General features: G+C 39.2%; 2 protein-coding genes across 9 annotated transcripts in view; both read left to right on the forward strand.

Annotated features, from left to right (window-relative positions):
• Nucleotides 1-4,814, forward strand: part of LOC146511578 (nuclear receptor-binding protein 2-like) — a 42,844-nt gene extending 38,030 nt beyond the window's left edge. Inside the window, exons 11-18 of one of the 2 annotated variants that reach the window (XM_085172165.1) lie at nucleotides 135-267; nucleotides 352-454; nucleotides 553-603; nucleotides 679-814; nucleotides 1,591-1,665; nucleotides 1,815-1,878; nucleotides 2,352-2,407; nucleotides 2,566-4,814. In XM_085172165.1, coding sequence (XP_085028291.1) covers nucleotides 135-267; nucleotides 352-454; nucleotides 553-603; nucleotides 679-814; nucleotides 1,591-1,665; nucleotides 1,815-1,878; nucleotides 2,352-2,407; nucleotides 2,566-2,652 — 705 coding nt within the window. In that variant the 3' untranslated portion in view covers nucleotides 2,653-4,814. The remainder of the gene's footprint in view (nucleotides 1-134; nucleotides 268-351; nucleotides 455-552; nucleotides 604-678; nucleotides 815-1,590; nucleotides 1,666-1,814; nucleotides 1,879-2,351; nucleotides 2,408-2,565) is intronic. The other variant, XM_085172166.1, reaches the window with a different exon arrangement.
• Nucleotides 4,815-6,014: 1,200 nt separating this feature from the next.
• On the forward strand, nucleotides 6,015-15,519 carry LOC146511580 (poly(U)-binding-splicing factor PUF60-like). Of its 7 annotated transcripts, none has more exons than XM_085172162.1 (12): nucleotides 6,022-6,132; nucleotides 6,680-6,776; nucleotides 6,983-7,078; nucleotides 9,267-9,356; nucleotides 9,900-9,950; nucleotides 11,118-11,279; nucleotides 11,367-11,459; nucleotides 12,913-13,126; nucleotides 13,212-13,444; nucleotides 13,924-14,038; nucleotides 14,417-14,664; nucleotides 14,753-15,519. In XM_085172162.1, the coding sequence occupies exons 3-12, from the start codon at nucleotides 7,001-7,003 to the stop codon at nucleotides 15,050-15,052; spliced, it is 1,584 nt and encodes a 527-aa protein (XP_085028288.1). In that variant the 5' UTR covers nucleotides 6,022-6,132; nucleotides 6,680-6,776; nucleotides 6,983-7,000; the 3' UTR covers nucleotides 15,053-15,519. The 7 variants fall into 7 exon arrangements, with proteins under 7 accessions (XP_085028282.1, XP_085028285.1, XP_085028284.1 ...); XM_085172161.1 differs by having other exon boundaries at nucleotides 6,061-6,191; XM_085172156.1 differs by lacking the exon at nucleotides 6,680-6,776 and having other exon boundaries at nucleotides 6,015-6,132.
• The last annotated feature ends 1,238 nt before the right edge of the window (nucleotides 15,520-16,757 follow it).

A 16,757-nucleotide genomic window follows, 5' to 3' on the forward strand; every position in this document is an offset into this window, starting at 1 on the left:
GGTTTATTCAGACCGCACAGCAAGGCTCAGTCAGTTAAATATGCCAGAAAGAACAAAGTGATGCTCAGGAAACTGGGTCACACTTTACAGTTGCATGGTTATGTGTTGGATTTACTTCCTTATTGCTCCTGCAGGAGTTCACCCAGTCTTGTTTGCATCACGACTCCAAGCTCCGTCCTACAGCTCATGACCTCTTGTTCCACCGAGTCTTGTTCGAGGTCCACTCGCTCAAACTGCTCGCCGCCCATTGCCTCATCAACAACCAGTGTGAGTTTCTCTCTTATGTGCACTGCAGCTACTTGTGTGCATCAGATTCCTTTAGTAACGGCCGCACTTGTGTTGCATCTACAGACTTGCTTCCAGAGAACTGCGTGGAGGAGAAAACCAAGTCATTTGACCCCAATGCTGTCATGGCAGAGATTAAACACGAAGACAGACAGGGAGTTCAGCTCAAGTAAAATCTTATACCCACCTCGAATCTTCCGCTGTCTGCCAGAAAGCATGACAAGTCAAGATCATTGCTCTCTGTTCTCTTTTGTGTCCCCTCTGCAGGTATTCCCACGTGTCCCCATTGGAACTTGACAAGTTTCTAGAGGATGTCAAGTAAGTGTTACTGCAGTGCTTTACTTTCTCAGTTTACTTTCTCAAGTTTAACATCTTGGCCTTTTCTCTCTTCAGGAATGGAATCTACCCATTGATGAATTTTGCCTCAACGCGGCCTCATCCCGTCCCCCGAGCACTCTCCTTGTCTCAGGAGCAGGTTGAAACGGTCAAGACGCCGACTCCTGAACCCCAGGAGACAGAGACAAGGAAGGTCTGCACCTTAGATTGAACAACAGTAGTGTTAAATGCACAGACTTGCTGGCTACATCTCTAGAGAATGACTCTGTGTTTACAGTAGACTTTCAGCAATATGTCTAGGATGTTGCAACACATGAGATATTTACACATGGAAATCTCCTCATATTTGTTGTTGCCCACATCTGATTTCAGTGAGACCGTCTCCATGCAGTCAGCTGTGAGGGGGAACAAATTTTGGTCTAAGAGGTCTCACTGTGAATCAGTGCTTGCATTTAATTCCAATACTAGGAATGCATCAGGAGCAACTTAATTAACCAAATTAAGCAACAGGGCAGTGATCGACATTGCGCTTATGTGAACAGCAGCTCAGACCTGCAAAACACTGTCACATCACGGTGTGACAGTATCAGCTTGTGTGTCTTTGATTAAGATTACTTTTGATTATTTCAGAGCACAGCATATGAGCATGAGCCTATCTGAATATCAATGAAAAATGTCTAGTTTAATGTGTTTTAGGTTATTACCTTAGACGGTGTCCCTGCTTAGCATCACGTGTATCATTGCCAGATATGTTGGGAAAGTGTTATCAAAAGTTGGATTACAAAAACTTTCTGCTGCCCTTTAAGTTGTTGTGTGTGTCACTTGTGTAGGATAAGCACATGCACGTGTCTATGCATGTCTCTCTATTATTGCAATAATAACTATTTATTATCACTCCAAACACTTTAAATATTTAATACTTTGCTTTGCCTTCACGTTTCAGTGCTTCTTACTCTGTTGTCATTGCAGGTAGTTCAGATGCACTGTAATTTGGAGTCAAATGAAGAAGGGACCAAAACTCATGTGAGTCACATAGTGTTACAGGTACTTTGCCCATTTCAGTGTAAAAACCTGGGCTCCTTAAAGATGAATCCTACTGCAGCGTTGCTTTAGCAGCTCTGCATTTCAGTCAGTCAGAATGAATACATATGAATTCAATTTGACTTTAATTGAGACTTTTGGTGTCTCCTTAGCTCTCTTTGTTTCTGAAGATGGATGATAAACTTCACAGGCAGCTCAGCTGCGACATCCTTCCAAGTAAGTTGACATTTCTGAAGTATCACAACAGTGTGAGTGTTCCTAGATCATCATCCAGATTGATTCAAGCCCAAACTTCACATCTGGTTGCAGTTTTCATGCAAATTTGTCCATTACTTTCAGAGTGATCCAACTAACAAACATAAACAAATGTAATAGCCAGATCAACTTCATAATTCACTCTAATGAATTTCCAGTTTGACATATTTATTTATGTTTTGGTTTTTTTGTTTGTTTGTTTTAACCCATCAGACATAAAATGCTGATGGGTTATTGTCATGATTTGTGAATACGATAACTTAAGAACAAGGCGACGTGGGACTTTTAAATTGATACTATAAGTCCATTTAAAGCACTTGTTTGTATAGATTGATCTAGATAACCGTTTTGTCTTTTTATTTGAAAAAAGACACCTGTTGTTTTATTTTTCTTGTATATTTTTCTAACTGAATTATTTTGTATGAAACTTTCAGCTGACACCTCCAAAGACCTCGCCAGTGAACTTGTTCACTACGCCTTCATAAATGAGGTAGACGGAAAAGCTTCTTTGTTTTTACATTTTAATGATCTGGGAACAAGTACAGCAGTAATTTATTCTTTTTTCTTTTCTTTTTTCTTTTCTTTTTTGAAGAGTTTTAACACTTTTTTTCCCAAATAAACTTTGACCGCATCTTGGTGGCTTTGTAGGAGGACAGTGAGAAGGTGGCGGGGTTCCTGGAGAATGCCATCAAACAACACCGGGTCCGAGCACTCGCTTCTGGGAGCACGCAGTGAGGAGGGGTCCCGACAGGCTCTGGCCCAGGTGGAGGGTCCCGGGGCATTGATCACTCAGATGGAGAGAGAGCAAGAGAGGGCAGCGGGTAGGACGAGACAGCCGTGGACCTGAGGAAGCACAGGGAGCTGACCCAATGGGGAATAAAAAAAGGGACAAACACAGATGGATGCTGCACCTTAACAGACAGTAAATCATCTCAGTGAGAAGGCGCCTCTGGTTGGAGGACCAGAGGAATCACGGCTGCGTCCAGCAACCCCACAGAGCAGAGGAAGATTGACAAACTCCCTGCCTAAAAGGGCTATCATGCCTTAAGATATCTTACAATCTTAGGTTTTCCATAATGCCACTATCCAGAGCAGATATGTTATACTCACAGATGCAGCAACTACATACTACTACATACAAACAGACATTTTGTTCCTCAAAGCCTCATTTGCACACTTTTATTGCTGATTAAACCTCCCTCTCCCTCACAAGCCAGAACCTTCAGTTCACAAGAGTTTTAGGAAATTTAAGATTCCGTCTTATGTGCACTGTTGATACCCATTCAGCTGACTTTTTTTTTCCTTCTGTTTAACTGTGAACAGTACATGCATTGCACAAATCTTTATTTTTCTTTGTTCTACACCTTCAAAGGGACACACCTCACTGCACTCTCCGACTGAACGCTATCTCCACACAGCTAAACAAGCCACGACTGAATGAGGTGATGAGTAATGAGATGATGCCTCTCTGTTTTAGCCTGTAGTGCTCTTACAGGTTTTCCACCGTGAAAGCCAAAGACTTGCAAAGTGCCTGTTATGGCAGTGAAATGGGATCACCCACAACTTAATTAACACGTTCAGGTTGACTTTAGTCTTAAAACAAGATCAACTTTGCAATTCTTTATTATTAGTCCACAAATTCAGCCTGTGTGGAAGTGAAGAGGAAGTCGAGGCTGAGTAATGGAAGCTTGATTAAGAGCTGCAGCCTTTTTTATTGGACTTATGGATAAGATGGTTATGGTCTCTGCTGCCGTCAATATTAGTAGCCTGTGTACAAAAATTGGAATAAATCAACGTGTGATTTGAAAGCGTAGTCTTACTTAAACAGGAGCAAAGCTGTGACTATCTGATGTTAAAATTAATTATTAAAAAAATTGCCATTTTGTTTATTAATATTCCTGCTATAGTTACTATTATTGTATTTCCCAAACCATTTGAAAATATTAGTACATGAATTTTGTTTTGTAAATATTTCCGTAGATCTTTCAAAGGTGAAATCCACCCAAATCATTAGAATTTGTTTTTCCTGTGAGGTTTTAATGGACTCCAGATGCTACAGCAGGTGATGAGAAACTGAATTATTTTCCTTTGCATGTTTTTATTTCCAAGAACCCCATCTACTCTAGTTTTATTTCACACAGTTCTCGTGTGAAATGTGAAAACGATGGCAATGCAACCCACACAAAGACAAAAATAGAGCTGGCTGTGCATCAGTGCCTGATTTTTTATTTTTTATCAAGAACCTGGTCTCTGAAACATAAAAAGCTGCCATTTGGGTGGATTACTCCTTAATAAAATGGTAGTAAAAAACAGAAGTGATCATCAGCAAAATACTGTTCTCACGTTTTACATAGCTCTGCGTCATTTGTTTGCAGGTTGCAGTTTCATAACAGTTACACTGCTGTACAGTCATTGCCTACAATACTTACTATACTCTGTGTCGAGCCTACTTATCAGTATGTCTCTGAAGACAGGAGCCCTGAAGCCTCCCAGACAGTCACCTGCTACAGGCTGTGGTGTACATATTTGTTTGTGGCTATCAAAAGAGGTGTACGTTGGACAACACAAAGCAGTGCCACTATTGCTCTTGTTTGATCCTAGTAAGCTGCATGTCTTAAAAGCCTGCAACCGTCCAGAACTGCATTTTGCCTTTGTCAGTCACAGTTCAGTTCCAGAGAGGACCTGACCATGAAAATGAATGTTTAGACTGTGCAAACATGGAAAAAAAAAACAAACCCTTCCATATCAGTCTTATTTTACGTCAAATGACTTCTTCTTTTTTTTATTTCTGTGACTCTGTTGAATAAAACTTGCCTTCGGATGTGTTTTACTTAAACCTTTGGTAAATATTGTAGCTACTGCAATTAAATACATGACAATAAACAAGATGTAATATGCTGCGTGTGTTTTGATGTTTCCATGCATGCATTACCAAAAACTTATTTAAATAAGGAACGAGGAATGGTGAATTTAATTTAGTATTTATGTAGTGTCTTGGGTTGACATGACATGTTAAGACAGAGTACAAAACATTTTATATGCATAATATCAGGATGCAATATGATTTATTAAGAATAACAGATTTGTGGTAGTGACGTTTTTAAAATTGTTGCTAAATTCAATCATGTTACTCTAATTTTAACTCATTCAGTGTATAATTTTTGACTAAAGTAATTACAAATGTTTTTAGCTGTTAGGTTGCAAGGGTTTTATCTGTTGTCTGTTTAATAGTTAAAGTTTTTATATGAATAGTGAGCAAAGATTAGAAAATAAATGCTGAAATTACTGGAAAAAAACAAAAGATGACTAGTGAAAAGTTAGACATGGTGTATTTCAAAAGTTGTTTACTATAAATTAAGCCTGATCAAAAATAAATGATCGTTTCATTTTGTTATCATTTGTTTCCTAAATTCATAAAAGAACATTATAAAATAAAGGATTTTGATTGATTGACTGTTTTATTTCAAACATGTCGATACAGCTAAATTAACAACAAAATACATTGCAAACAAAAAATAAAATAAAGCCATGAATATTTCTATATACCACAGAATTTACATGCTCGAAAAGGAGCAGGATAACGTTTATATTTATCTGATCTTACCTCCCTCAGGGGTGGTTTTTTTTACAGATTGAAACCTAAATTGTCCCCCGATTGTAGATTGACCCAGAAACCTGTAACTGGAGGCAGCTACACTAGTGATGCTCGAATCATGAACGAATCGTTCAATACTCGAGAATCACTTTACTGACTCATGAATCATGATTCACATGCCCAACTGACTCACTGACTCATCCCTGTTGCTGTTAGCAAACTAATTTCATTAGTAGAAATATATCTAGCTTATAATTAAAATTTTGGGGAAAAACACAACATCCAGTATCTTAACAAAAATATTTCTGCTCTGAACTGGAAGAAAAAACCCTGAGTAGAAGCTCACATCAAGACAATAGCTCCTCGGTTCACAGTAGCATCGCTAAAAACAACACAATTGGAAGGATATGATACATGAAATTATGAATAATGTCACAGAAACTAATAAATATAGCCTGAAGGTTGCATGGATAAAAATGCGCATTAACTCCCGCCCCCCCAACATCGCGAGAAATAGTGTTCTCGCGATATCTTTCATTGAAAACAGGCAATTCTCGCGAGCGTTGACGTGTGCGGGCCTCTCCGAGAAGGTGTGCTTCATGGCAGTTACGGACACTGCGGTAAATAATTTCCTTGATAAAGAGGCACATTAACAGATTTCAGCTGTAGCGGTCGCTACGTAAGTAAAATGCGATCTATCTTAGTATTTAGGTGCACCGTGTGTTCTTTAAATCTGACGGCGTATCCTTGTGGGGAACGTGCAGATTAATTCACGCGCCATAGCAATGAATGCCTAGCATTAGCTAATATCAGCTAGCAGCAAAGATAACGCTATCTGAATAGAGACCAGGCCTTGCTAATCAATGCGGAGTTTCTTGTACTGATTGTGCCGTTGTAAGGTCATCCAAGTGCAACAAAGAGGTTGCAGTTAAGATTTATATATTCCTCAGTTAAAAAGTTCTTAGGGAAAGGTTGAACTTTAGCCCACTTACTACTACTATACTCAGCTAACGTATACACAACGCGAGGCTAGCGTTCATGCGCATTACCCTGGCTCACTAAAGATCTGATCAAAGACGGCTGCTTATAGATGGAGTTCATTGTAAAATGATTCTAGCGCCCTGCTTTTGTTATTGTTAGTCTGAAGACGTTTTTTATTTCCCCTAGAAATTGTTGACTTGTTAAAGCTTCCCCATCAGTGCTCATCCCCTTGGGGGCTTTTCCGCCTCAGTCTGGTGGACCCAGCGATTAGCGGGTTGCGTAGGTAAGGAGCCCATCCAGTCCCGCCTGCTTTAAAAAAATCCGGGTGTATGTCCTTTAAATGTTGACCTATTTAGCGATATCCTGTTCATTTTGAGATGATGTAATTTCTCATTGAAATTAAGTGCGAATGAATAGTGTACACGTGCAGGGGTTTATGCTCTTGTTTCTCAGTGTTTTGTTTAAAGTGCTCTGTTCTCTCGACTGCAGGGTGGTGAAGCTCTGACGATGGAGAATGGACAGGGCACGGGCTCCAAGCTTGGCCTGCCGCCTCTCACCCCAGAGCAGCAGGAGGCACTTCAGAGGGTAAGACATTAAACTATCTGCTAGTGATCATGTTATATCATGTGATCATCCGATGTAGGGATGGGCGCTAGAGCCTCAAAATTAAATCACAATTTTTGTAGTACTGGTTCTTATGATGAAAGAAACAAAAGCAGTGTATTTTTCATTCTTCTTTTCCAATGAAGCTGCAGTCCCTGATGCATTATAGTGCAACAGTAATGACACAGGATAAGTCAAATGTAAGCACAAAAGTAGAAAATAAAATAACTGCTGAACTCCATATTTTAACAATAACTAAAGGAACTTAATCTTTGGTCGAGCTTTTTAACCAGCTGTTTAAAGCTATCCTTTTCTGCAGTGGAACTGCATCGGTAATTTCCATTTTTCAATTTCCATATTCACAAGGGGTCAAACAGCAGATAGTGCTGCATGTTTGATTTGTCAGATTGTTACATTGCGAGGCGCACAAGGGAACATAAATGAATGACATTCGTACAGCAATCATATTGCGATATGACACTTTTTTTTTTAATATTGTGGAAAATTTTAAACCCGTGTTATCCCAGATCATATACTATGGAAAAGGCCTAGTCCAATGTTGATTTTCCTTTTCCACTATTCGCCCCCTGAACCAGATTTACTGGCCCTTTAAATATATTTTTACAGGCACAAAAGGAAACAAAACCTCATCTGCAAAGTAATCAATCACTTCAGCTTTTAATTAGTTCATTACACCCCCTAGACTCATCGCTGCATGGTGCTGTCGCTGCTACATAGAGATGAGGTTGCTGCTGTCAGCTTGCATCAGAGTTTTATTTTCATCTTGTTCTTAATTCACCGCCTTTATCACTTTGTCAAATAAAAGTTAGTGGACGGGAGCAGCAGAAAATACTATAATTAATTTTTAACTTAATTCTTTACTGCTGTTGTGTTATAATTTTTATTGAGGAAGAACATGTCATTCTTGGCCTTAATCTTCTAATGTTTAACAGCCTCTTTACTTCTGTAACGTTTCTTTTCATGTGAAACTTGCCATAAACCAGTTATTAAACCAAACCAGTAACTTGCAGTTAGCAACAGGTAATGTGCTATTAATTTGAAATTTATTAACACTGGTTATGAAAATTTTAGATTTTTGGTTTTAAAATTACCTCAAATATACCACATTGAGCACAGGGATATGTCTACTTGCAATACTTTTATTTCTTTTATGTCACATATATATATAAAACCCTCCTTTCATAACTTTTAGTAGGGGATTAGAAGCCCCTTTCAGATGTTGAATGCATTACCATGTGGGCTTCATCTGTCTGTTAACATGACTGAATTCAGACAGTGCTACAAACTTTATGGGACAAACCACAATACACCAAAAGACTTGTAATGAATTAGGTTTTAGTTTAATGACTCAAGTCAGATCCTGTTGGTTCTTAAAGTGTCAGTCTTCTTCTTTTGGCTAATTTTAAATAAGATATTAATGAAGTTAAAGCTGTTGTTCTTCATGGTTAAACATGTGCCAATCTACCTGAAATCTTAAGGCACATCAGTTAGGAGCTATTGATTGCTGCGGTTTCAAGATCAAGCAGTATGCAGTCAGACTTTAAGTGATACACCTGCTATTGGCTCTCTTTTACTAAGGGTTCCTGTAGTTACTTATAGGAAATAGTGGCTGTAATGTAAAGGTGTGTCTGAAAGAGCTACAGATGGCCGATACCAAAGTGTTTAATGTGCTTTTTAACTGTATGCATATTAATATCCAAGACTGAAAGTAGAAAAAGTAGTTTTTATGTGGGTGGATGAAACTATTACATCCCCGTATTTAAAATGATTTATCCCCAAATCTGACTAAAATTTGCAAAAAGAAGTTTCTAGAAGTCAAATATGCCAATGAACAATGAAACATCAAGAACAACCAGACTTTCCAGCATTTCAAGTATTTATCTTAACTGCACCATCTGCAAATATCTCCCAAAACCTGCAGTTATTCAACTGTTTCTAATGCATAAACTGCAAATAATTCGTTTATTATATAGGAAATCCTGTTTTGTTTTGGGGTTTTTTGTTTTTTCCTCTTATTATACTTTTTAAAAATGTAGGATTAAATGAAAGTTTGGATTTTAGCCTAGTTTTTGCATGCCGTGTCACATAGATGAACTGATCTTTTATTCATCTGTGGAATTTACATGTAATTTCGCTTCTCCTCTCCCAGGCTAAGAAGTATGCCATGGAGCAAAGTATTAAGAGTGTGTTGGTGAAGCAGACCATCGCCCACCAGCAGCAACAGCTCACCAACCTCCAGGTGAGATGTGTGAAACTATCTGGTAATGTGCCAAACAAAATCTTTGTTGTGCATGTGTCACCTGTGAGTCTTGACTGTAGACAGAATATCATAGTCTTTTCTCACACTGGTAATTCAGCCATCTCTACTGTCACAAGTCGGTTTGGGCTTAGCTCTTTGGGAAGTCTTGCCTTTCTTCTACCACGTGCTGTGAAAAAGAACGCATGTGTAGATCTTTTGCCCTTTGCTTTTGCCTTTTGTTCTCTTTCAGATGGAGACGATCATCATGAAGGCTTTGGTTATCATGTTAAATGCTTTGCACTTTTAAAGGGAACTTGCTTGTATTTGTTTATTGCTGTGTGGTGAGCTATAATTTAGCTAAAGGAGGTAAATCCTCTCTGTATATTGTTTAGAGGGAGGGTCTGATTATAGTGTAAGCCTTACTGCTTTTGTTTATTTAGCAAAGCAATGACCTTTTAAAAAAAAGAAAGAAAGAAAGAAAAGCAAAGCTAAGGGATATCTAACCTACTTTTCAGCACTTTTTTCATCTTTACTGTCTTTCAGATGGCAGCAGTGACAATGGGCTTTGGAGATCCTCTCTCACCTTTACAATCGGTCAATAGATTATTAAATTTTTTTTTTCTGTGCGCATTCCCAATGGAAAGGACTGTTACCCTTCTTTTACTGTTGCAATAGCAACAGTCCCTGCCTTTTTTCCTAACCAAAGAATGCATATTTTATAAGAAAACTTGGCTTTCTACACCTAACGTACCTGCGACTTTACTGCAATCTCTTCTGAGATGACTGGCTGTTGTTAATTGTCGAAGCGCTTCCTTTGCTTTCTTGCGTTGCAGTGGGATATTTTGTTTGTGTATTTTTATTTTTTATTTTTTTTTAAAGAAGAAGATAGAAAAAAAGGCTGTTTAAAACACTTTAAATGGTTTTTATAGGACTTTATTGGAGGTTTGTAAATGTGAGAAAAGTCACGTCTTTTTGAAAAATATGCATTTGCTTATTTTACAAAACAAAAAAAAGCAAAGCTCTTGGCATGGGACAAAAGAGGGATAGCAATCCCTTTAATGGACCAAAATGAGAGAAATTGTGGGACAGGGCTATTTTTTGGCCATCTCAAAGTCAAGCTCTTTTTTTTCTGTTAAATGAACAAGTCATCTTCCCTCGATGTTATACTTTACGAACTTATTTTTGTTGGTGACACAGTGAAAGTTAAGAGAAGCAGTAAAGGCGTCAGTAAAACAGAGCAGCTTTTGGGGATTAAAGCGCCCCTCACCTTAGACTTGAGAAGAAAGTTTCAAATGCTTTCATCAAGACTTTGTATGGATTTCGTTTGAACTCCACGATTACTTTTGTTACCTTACTTGCATCCCCGGACTACAGGTCAGTTACTGAAGCCAAAATTTTTGTGAGGGCTGTGCATGTCAATCACATCAATGTGTTTTCCTCCATATGTCTGTTCAGTAGTAACAGAATAGAGGACATACTGTAATCGCCTCTGATGACATCAGTGTTTTTTTTGTTTTTGTTTTCTTTTTATAAATGTTAATATTTTTCCCACAAAGTTCTGTCCATTGCAGTATCCCATTATTACCCTATTTACCTGTCCAGACCCCCCTTTACTTGGAATTGGCCTCTAACAATTTTGGGGAAAGCAAGCACAGTAGAAAATACACATATATTCTTTCTGTGTGTGTGTATGTGTGTTTGTTTCTCCTCCTTTCTTTTACTCTCTAATGCTTATTATGTCTTGTTTCCCTTGGTTGGTAGGTGGCAGCTCAGAGGCAGCGCGCTCTAGCGATCATGTGTCGGGTGTATGTGGGCTCCATATACTATGAGCTTGGTGAGGACACCATCAGACAGGCTTTTGCCCCGTTTGGTCCAATCAAGAGCATTGACATGTCTTGGGATTCAGTTACAATGAAACACAAGGTCAGTGTTTGACTTTGACTTGAGACGTGGCGTAGATTGCAAAGAAAGTGTGTGCAGGTTATTCTTGACCTTTGTCTGACAATGCAGGGATTTGCCTTTGTGGAGTATGATGTACCAGAGGCTGCTCAGCTGGCCCTGGAGCAGATGAACTCAGTCATGCTGGGAGGACGAAACATTAAGGTATGTTGGTGTGGAGAAAAACATCTTTTAAGTGCTTAAGATCATGTGGACAGAGTTTGAATAGTTGGATACACCTGGGCAGGATTTCTGTCATAAAAGCTGTTAAGATCCAGTAGCTATACAGCAGTATCTTTATGAATATTTTAAAACATTCAGAAAGCAAGACAAGAAATACTGCTCCTCTTATCGATACACATGGTTATCCATATCCAGACATTTTTTTTATTTTAATGCATATATATGTTGCAGTTAAGAAAAAAAAACTTGCAGGGAAAGAAGGGTGTTTGGCTTTACTGTTAGCTTCCTTCATGAAGAACAGGTCTGGAACAGACCAATGTCTGATTGTATTGTTGCAACCCTAGTTATAAGTGAACAGGTAAAAGTGTATCGAGACTCAACATTTCCATGTGTTTATTTTATTTTTTTATTCTTTCATAACTTCATAGTTTTTTCCCAAGCTGTTTTTAGGACTGATGGCCCGCCGGTCGGGTAATACACTGGTGGGAACCCTACTGGTATTTAGATTACTTCCTGCCATTAGGAATATGAAGTCCTGATATGCAAAATTGCTTAAATGTATAATCTCAGTCACTTTATTTAAGTGAAAACACTAATTTGTAATTGTGCTTGTGTTTTTGTTAATTTTCAGGTGCGTGTTGTATGAATGAAGATGCGTGTGTAGTTTTTTTGTTTGTTTGTTTTTTTGTGTGTGTCAGTGCGCAAGTGTGTGTTGGCCTTCCATGATGCCATCAAGGCTTGTGTTAGTGACCAAGTGACCAGTGGGATGCCTAGCAGCAAATAACATCGCTCTGTGCCCATGGACTGCTGATGATGGGTTGCGTCTGGTTGGTGTTACTTGGCCGCCCCATCTGTAGTACAGATCCTAGTCTCCCTCAGACGCTCGTCTTACTCGGGGAGCTCAGTTCTTTTGCAAAGGAGAGGATGTGCAGCGCTAGCACCAAATATTCAATGCGTTCCTTTAGCCACTAGCTCAGACTGCAGAAATGTTGTGTTTTTAATACAAAGTGTAGTTTCTCTATAATAGTATTACAGCTATTTACAGGACCGGTTTTGCATTTGCATTGTAAATGAGTTGATATTTGACACCCTAATAGTCAGGTTCTTTTTAATTATTGATCCTCAGCTAGTAGATGTCTTTTTGTAATATCTGGCTTTTAAAGAAAGAGAGAGAGAGAAAGAGTTAAGTTTTATTTGGTTATTCTTTTGTCTAATGATTAAGGTAATCAGTATTTTATCCTTCTCCTGTTGGGAAAAGGCTATAGTTTTTTGTCATTTAAAAAACACTTATTAGAGGAGACGAGTGGCTTTGACTGAGCTTGGTGGCTGGTGAAAGTAAGCCTTGCAGGGACATAGAGTTTTGTGGTAGGTGCGTTCTCAGGTAATGCAGTAAAGGCTTTACTCAGTAGCCCTGGTGGTTTGATCTGTGCTATAGGTTGGGCGGCCAAGTAACATCGGTCAGGCGCAACCCATCATCGACCAGCTGGCAGAAGAGGCGCGTGCTTATAACAGGATCTACGTGGCGTCCGTCCACCCTGATCTGTCAGATGACGACATAAAGAGTGTGTTTGAGGCCTTTGGAAGGATCAAGTCATGCACATTAGCCAGAGACCCCACCACAGGGCGACACAGAGGTTTTGGCTTCATTGGTGAGCTTGGGGGGGTGTCGCATTCTCTCGTACCTTCGTGTTGCTATAAATCTGCTAGTAACTGCGGTTTTTATTTCCTTTACAGAGTATGAAAAGCCTCAGTCAGCCCTGGACGCCGTGTCTTCTATGAACCTGTTTGACCTGGGTGGTCAGTACCTGCGGGTGGGCAAAGCAGTAACGCCTCCCATGCCCTTACTGACCCCCACGACCCCAGGTGGTTTGCCACCTGCTGCAGCTGTGGCTGCAGCGGCAGCCACTGCTAAAATAACAGCCCAGGCAAGTATGAATCCCTTCCAAAGGGATTTAATGGCCTTCCAGGTAAATATGACACAGAACTAGCTAGCTATGACACCAGTACAGATAACATTAGCATTTATACTTAGAGAAGGCCACTTTGTTGTCAGTTTATTATTGGTATTATTAAAAATTAAAAATGTAACCTTATTTTAATGCAGTTTGACGTCTTCAAAACTCAAACAGAACCTATAAACACGGTGAAAGACTCATTTGTTTTTATATGCTGTATCTATGTTAACCTGAGTGGTGAAAGTTCCTCACCTTTACTGATTAGCAAAGCTCTTCCTTGTATAATGTCATAATTTTAAAAGTTTAGCATCACTGCTTAGATATTTTTGACTTGCTAAGAATACTTAATTACTTTGTAACCTCGATTCTCATTGAAGAGAGGCAATGTTGAGTTGATTGTTTGCCATGTTGTGTGATTGTTGACTGTGCTGCCTTGTGTTGTGTTCTGTGTGTTTCCTTTGCCTAATGTCTTCGGCCCCCCCTCTTTTAAGGAGGCTGTAGCTGGCGCGTCAGTCTTAGGAGCGTTAACTGCACCTCAACTTCTCAGTCAGCAAATGGGAATACCTCAGGCTGTTATGGCTGCCCAGGCACCAGGGGTCATCACAGGTATGCACCAAGACATGAGCAAGTCCTCTTTTTGTGCTAAAGAAATGGTCCAGCCCCACGCACGGGGTGATCCGCCCTAACTCGCTAACTGAAATTTATGCCGTTAACGTCATTTTAACGAGATTAACGCCGACAGCACTAATTTTGTGGTAGAAATTTCAATAAATGAACCACATTTTCATTAGTCAAAATCAATTAGTCTGGCACCTCTACCCTGGTGACTTGGTACTGTTTGTAATTTTTTGTTTTGGAGTTTTTCTGGTTGATATTTTTGACATTGAGTTGACGTTATAGATGATGGGATTGTCTTATCCAGGACTAATAGTTGTACTGTGGACTTGCCCATTGTCACTGACTGTGTCTGCCTTCCCTGAAAAGGTGTGACTCCAGTGCGTCCTACCATACCAATGGTTCCCCAGGTCGGTCTTGTGAACCCTGTGCTCGCGTCACCGCCAGTGCTATCTAATCAGGCTGGTGGCTCCAACCAACAAGAGAAGAAAGAGGAGAAAGAAGAGACGCTTCAGGATGGTACAGGGCAGGAGATGCTGAGTGATCAGGAGCACATGAGCATCTCAGGCAGCAGTGCGAGACACATGGTGATGCAGAAACTGCTTCGAAAATCAGAGGTGATTTTATTTTTTTTAATCTAGGAACACTTATTTACTTCCTTATCATCACTTGTGTTTACTTTAATCCTGTCCTTCTACTCTGCAGTCCACAGTGATGGTGCTTCGAAATATGGTCGGACCAGAGGACATCGATGATGACCTGGAGGGCGAGGTGACGGAAGAGTGCGGGAAGTTCGGCTCTGTGAACAGAGTCATCATATACCAGGAAAAGCAAGGAGAAGAGGAGGATGCAGATATCATTGTCAAAATCTTTGTAGAGTTTTCCATGGCCTCTGAGATGAACAAAGCTATCCAGGCACTCAACGACCGCTGGTTCGGGGGTCGCAAAGTTGTCGCCGAAGTGTATGACCAAGACCGTTTCAACAGCAGTGACCTCTCTGCGTAAAGTGTCGGAAATGGCTCACCAGCACCCATCTCCCATAACTGTCGCCCCAAACCCATCTCAGCCACAGTCACTGCAGCTAAAGATGCGGGCCTCTGAAACCTATTATGGTCTCCTCTTTGTTTTTGTTTATTTTGTTTTTGTTTTTTAAAATTGCTGTTGATATTAATGTTAAAAGCTCCATTTGGGAGATTCATTCAGATATTTCTGTGTCCGATTTTTTTTTTTTTTTTTCTTTTCTTTTCTTTTTTCTTTTGCTTTGTGATCTGTGAAGACTCCCTTTTGGTGCAAGTTTTGAATTTTTGTAATCCAATCTGGTAAAAGTTTAAAAGAAAAAATTAGTTTTTGTTTTCTTGCTTTTAGCCCCTTTTATTTTCTTTCCTGAAATTGCCGAACATGTAAAACACCTTTTCTTTGTACAATAAAGGTTATTGTTTGTCCACAAAAAGTGTGGCGTTTATAATCTTGTAGCAGAGTAACTCTTCAATTTATTTAGATGTATGAATAATTTCTTATTGAGTTGCTCATTAAGCCATTAAGTACAAAAAGGCAGCTACAACTGCTGGTCTAAATGAAGCAAGATTAATTATGCAATTATGTAATTATATATTAATTATTAGCAAGAATCATTATGTCAGCTAAGTCAAGCTCAAAGCTGGAAGGTGGCTTTGTTTTCAAGGGCTCGATCACTATGGTAACCCATGCTGACCATATAACCTGGTTCAGAGTAGGTTATGTTCAGATTTGGGTCTAAAATATGATTCAAATGCCACATTTACATTAATTTTATTTATAATACACTAAAAGTAATGTGTAGGGTTTTTTTTTTCTTCTTTTGACTAGAATATTTTTTTATTTGGGGGTTCTGTCAAGCTAGCTAAGCTTTAGCTGGATTGACTTTTTTCCCCATTCATATTACTTTATGAGCCACATGCTGCCTAAACTGATCTCAGTTCAGCCAGGTCAATAAAACCACTGCATAAGATATTTTCTGCTTTCTTTAGTATAAAGAAGTATTCATAGTCAGGCCAGCATCAGTAAAAAGACATAAAAAATATGTGCAGAGATTTTGCAAGTAAGCAAAAGTTGTGTTTAAATTTTTAAGATTCAAAAACCTTTTCTAGATCTAGAAATACTTTTAACTCTACTAGACTTTTTCACTCGTGTAGTGAGACTGACATCTGTGCAAAAGGAATAACATTTTATATTTATTTATTGAATTTTAAACTGGAGTAGTTAGTGACTTTGTGCAATTTTCTCCCATTGAAAAACCATCCAGTGGGCTGAACTGAACTTTGGCAGGCTGGTTGTGGCCCCTGGTGGCATCGTGGGCCTACAGTAGTGGTTGGTTTTCAGACCTGAAACACGCAGGATCAGAGAGTACTACAATCTTTTTGGTGTTTTCAGGAAAGGGTGTGTGATTTCACATGATGCCATGGTTAAATTGTTTGGGGATAGAAATAAGACTCATTGGTTGTAAAATTGCGCAATATTAACATTTTATTGCTCAGAATTGCCCTCAGGCAGCCCCATGTCCAGTAAACGTTTCATGAATGAGGGCGTGGAAGTCACTGCCAGGCGTCAGTTTAAGGTTAGGCTTCCTTTTCTAACACACAGTTTCAAGAGCACATGATGGAAAACGGAAGCAAGATTATTAGCTTTAGAAATCTTGTGTATAAAGGTGTGAAGAAGTCTTTCATTATGACAG

The sequence above is a fragment of the Neolamprologus multifasciatus genome, chromosome 9 (genome assembly GCF_963576455.1).
Source record: "Neolamprologus multifasciatus chromosome 9, fNeoMul1.2, whole genome shotgun sequence".
NCBI lineage: Eukaryota > Metazoa > Chordata > Actinopteri > Cichliformes > Cichlidae > Neolamprologus > Neolamprologus multifasciatus.

What these genes read in the sequence shown, in the direction of transcription:
- LOC146511580 (XM_085172156.1), top strand. Translation starts at nt 6,112, where the DNA reads ATGGCAGTTACGGACACTGCG. An exon ending in TGGCAGTTACGGACACTGCG is followed by an intron (nt 6,133 to 6,982) that starts GTAAATAATTTC and finishes TCTCGACTGCAG; the next exon opens with GGTGGTGAAGCTCTGACGAT. An exon ending in AGCAGGAGGCACTTCAGAGG is followed by an intron (nt 7,079 to 9,266) that starts GTAAGACATTAA and finishes CTCCTCTCCCAG; the next exon opens with GCTAAGAAGTATGCCATGGA.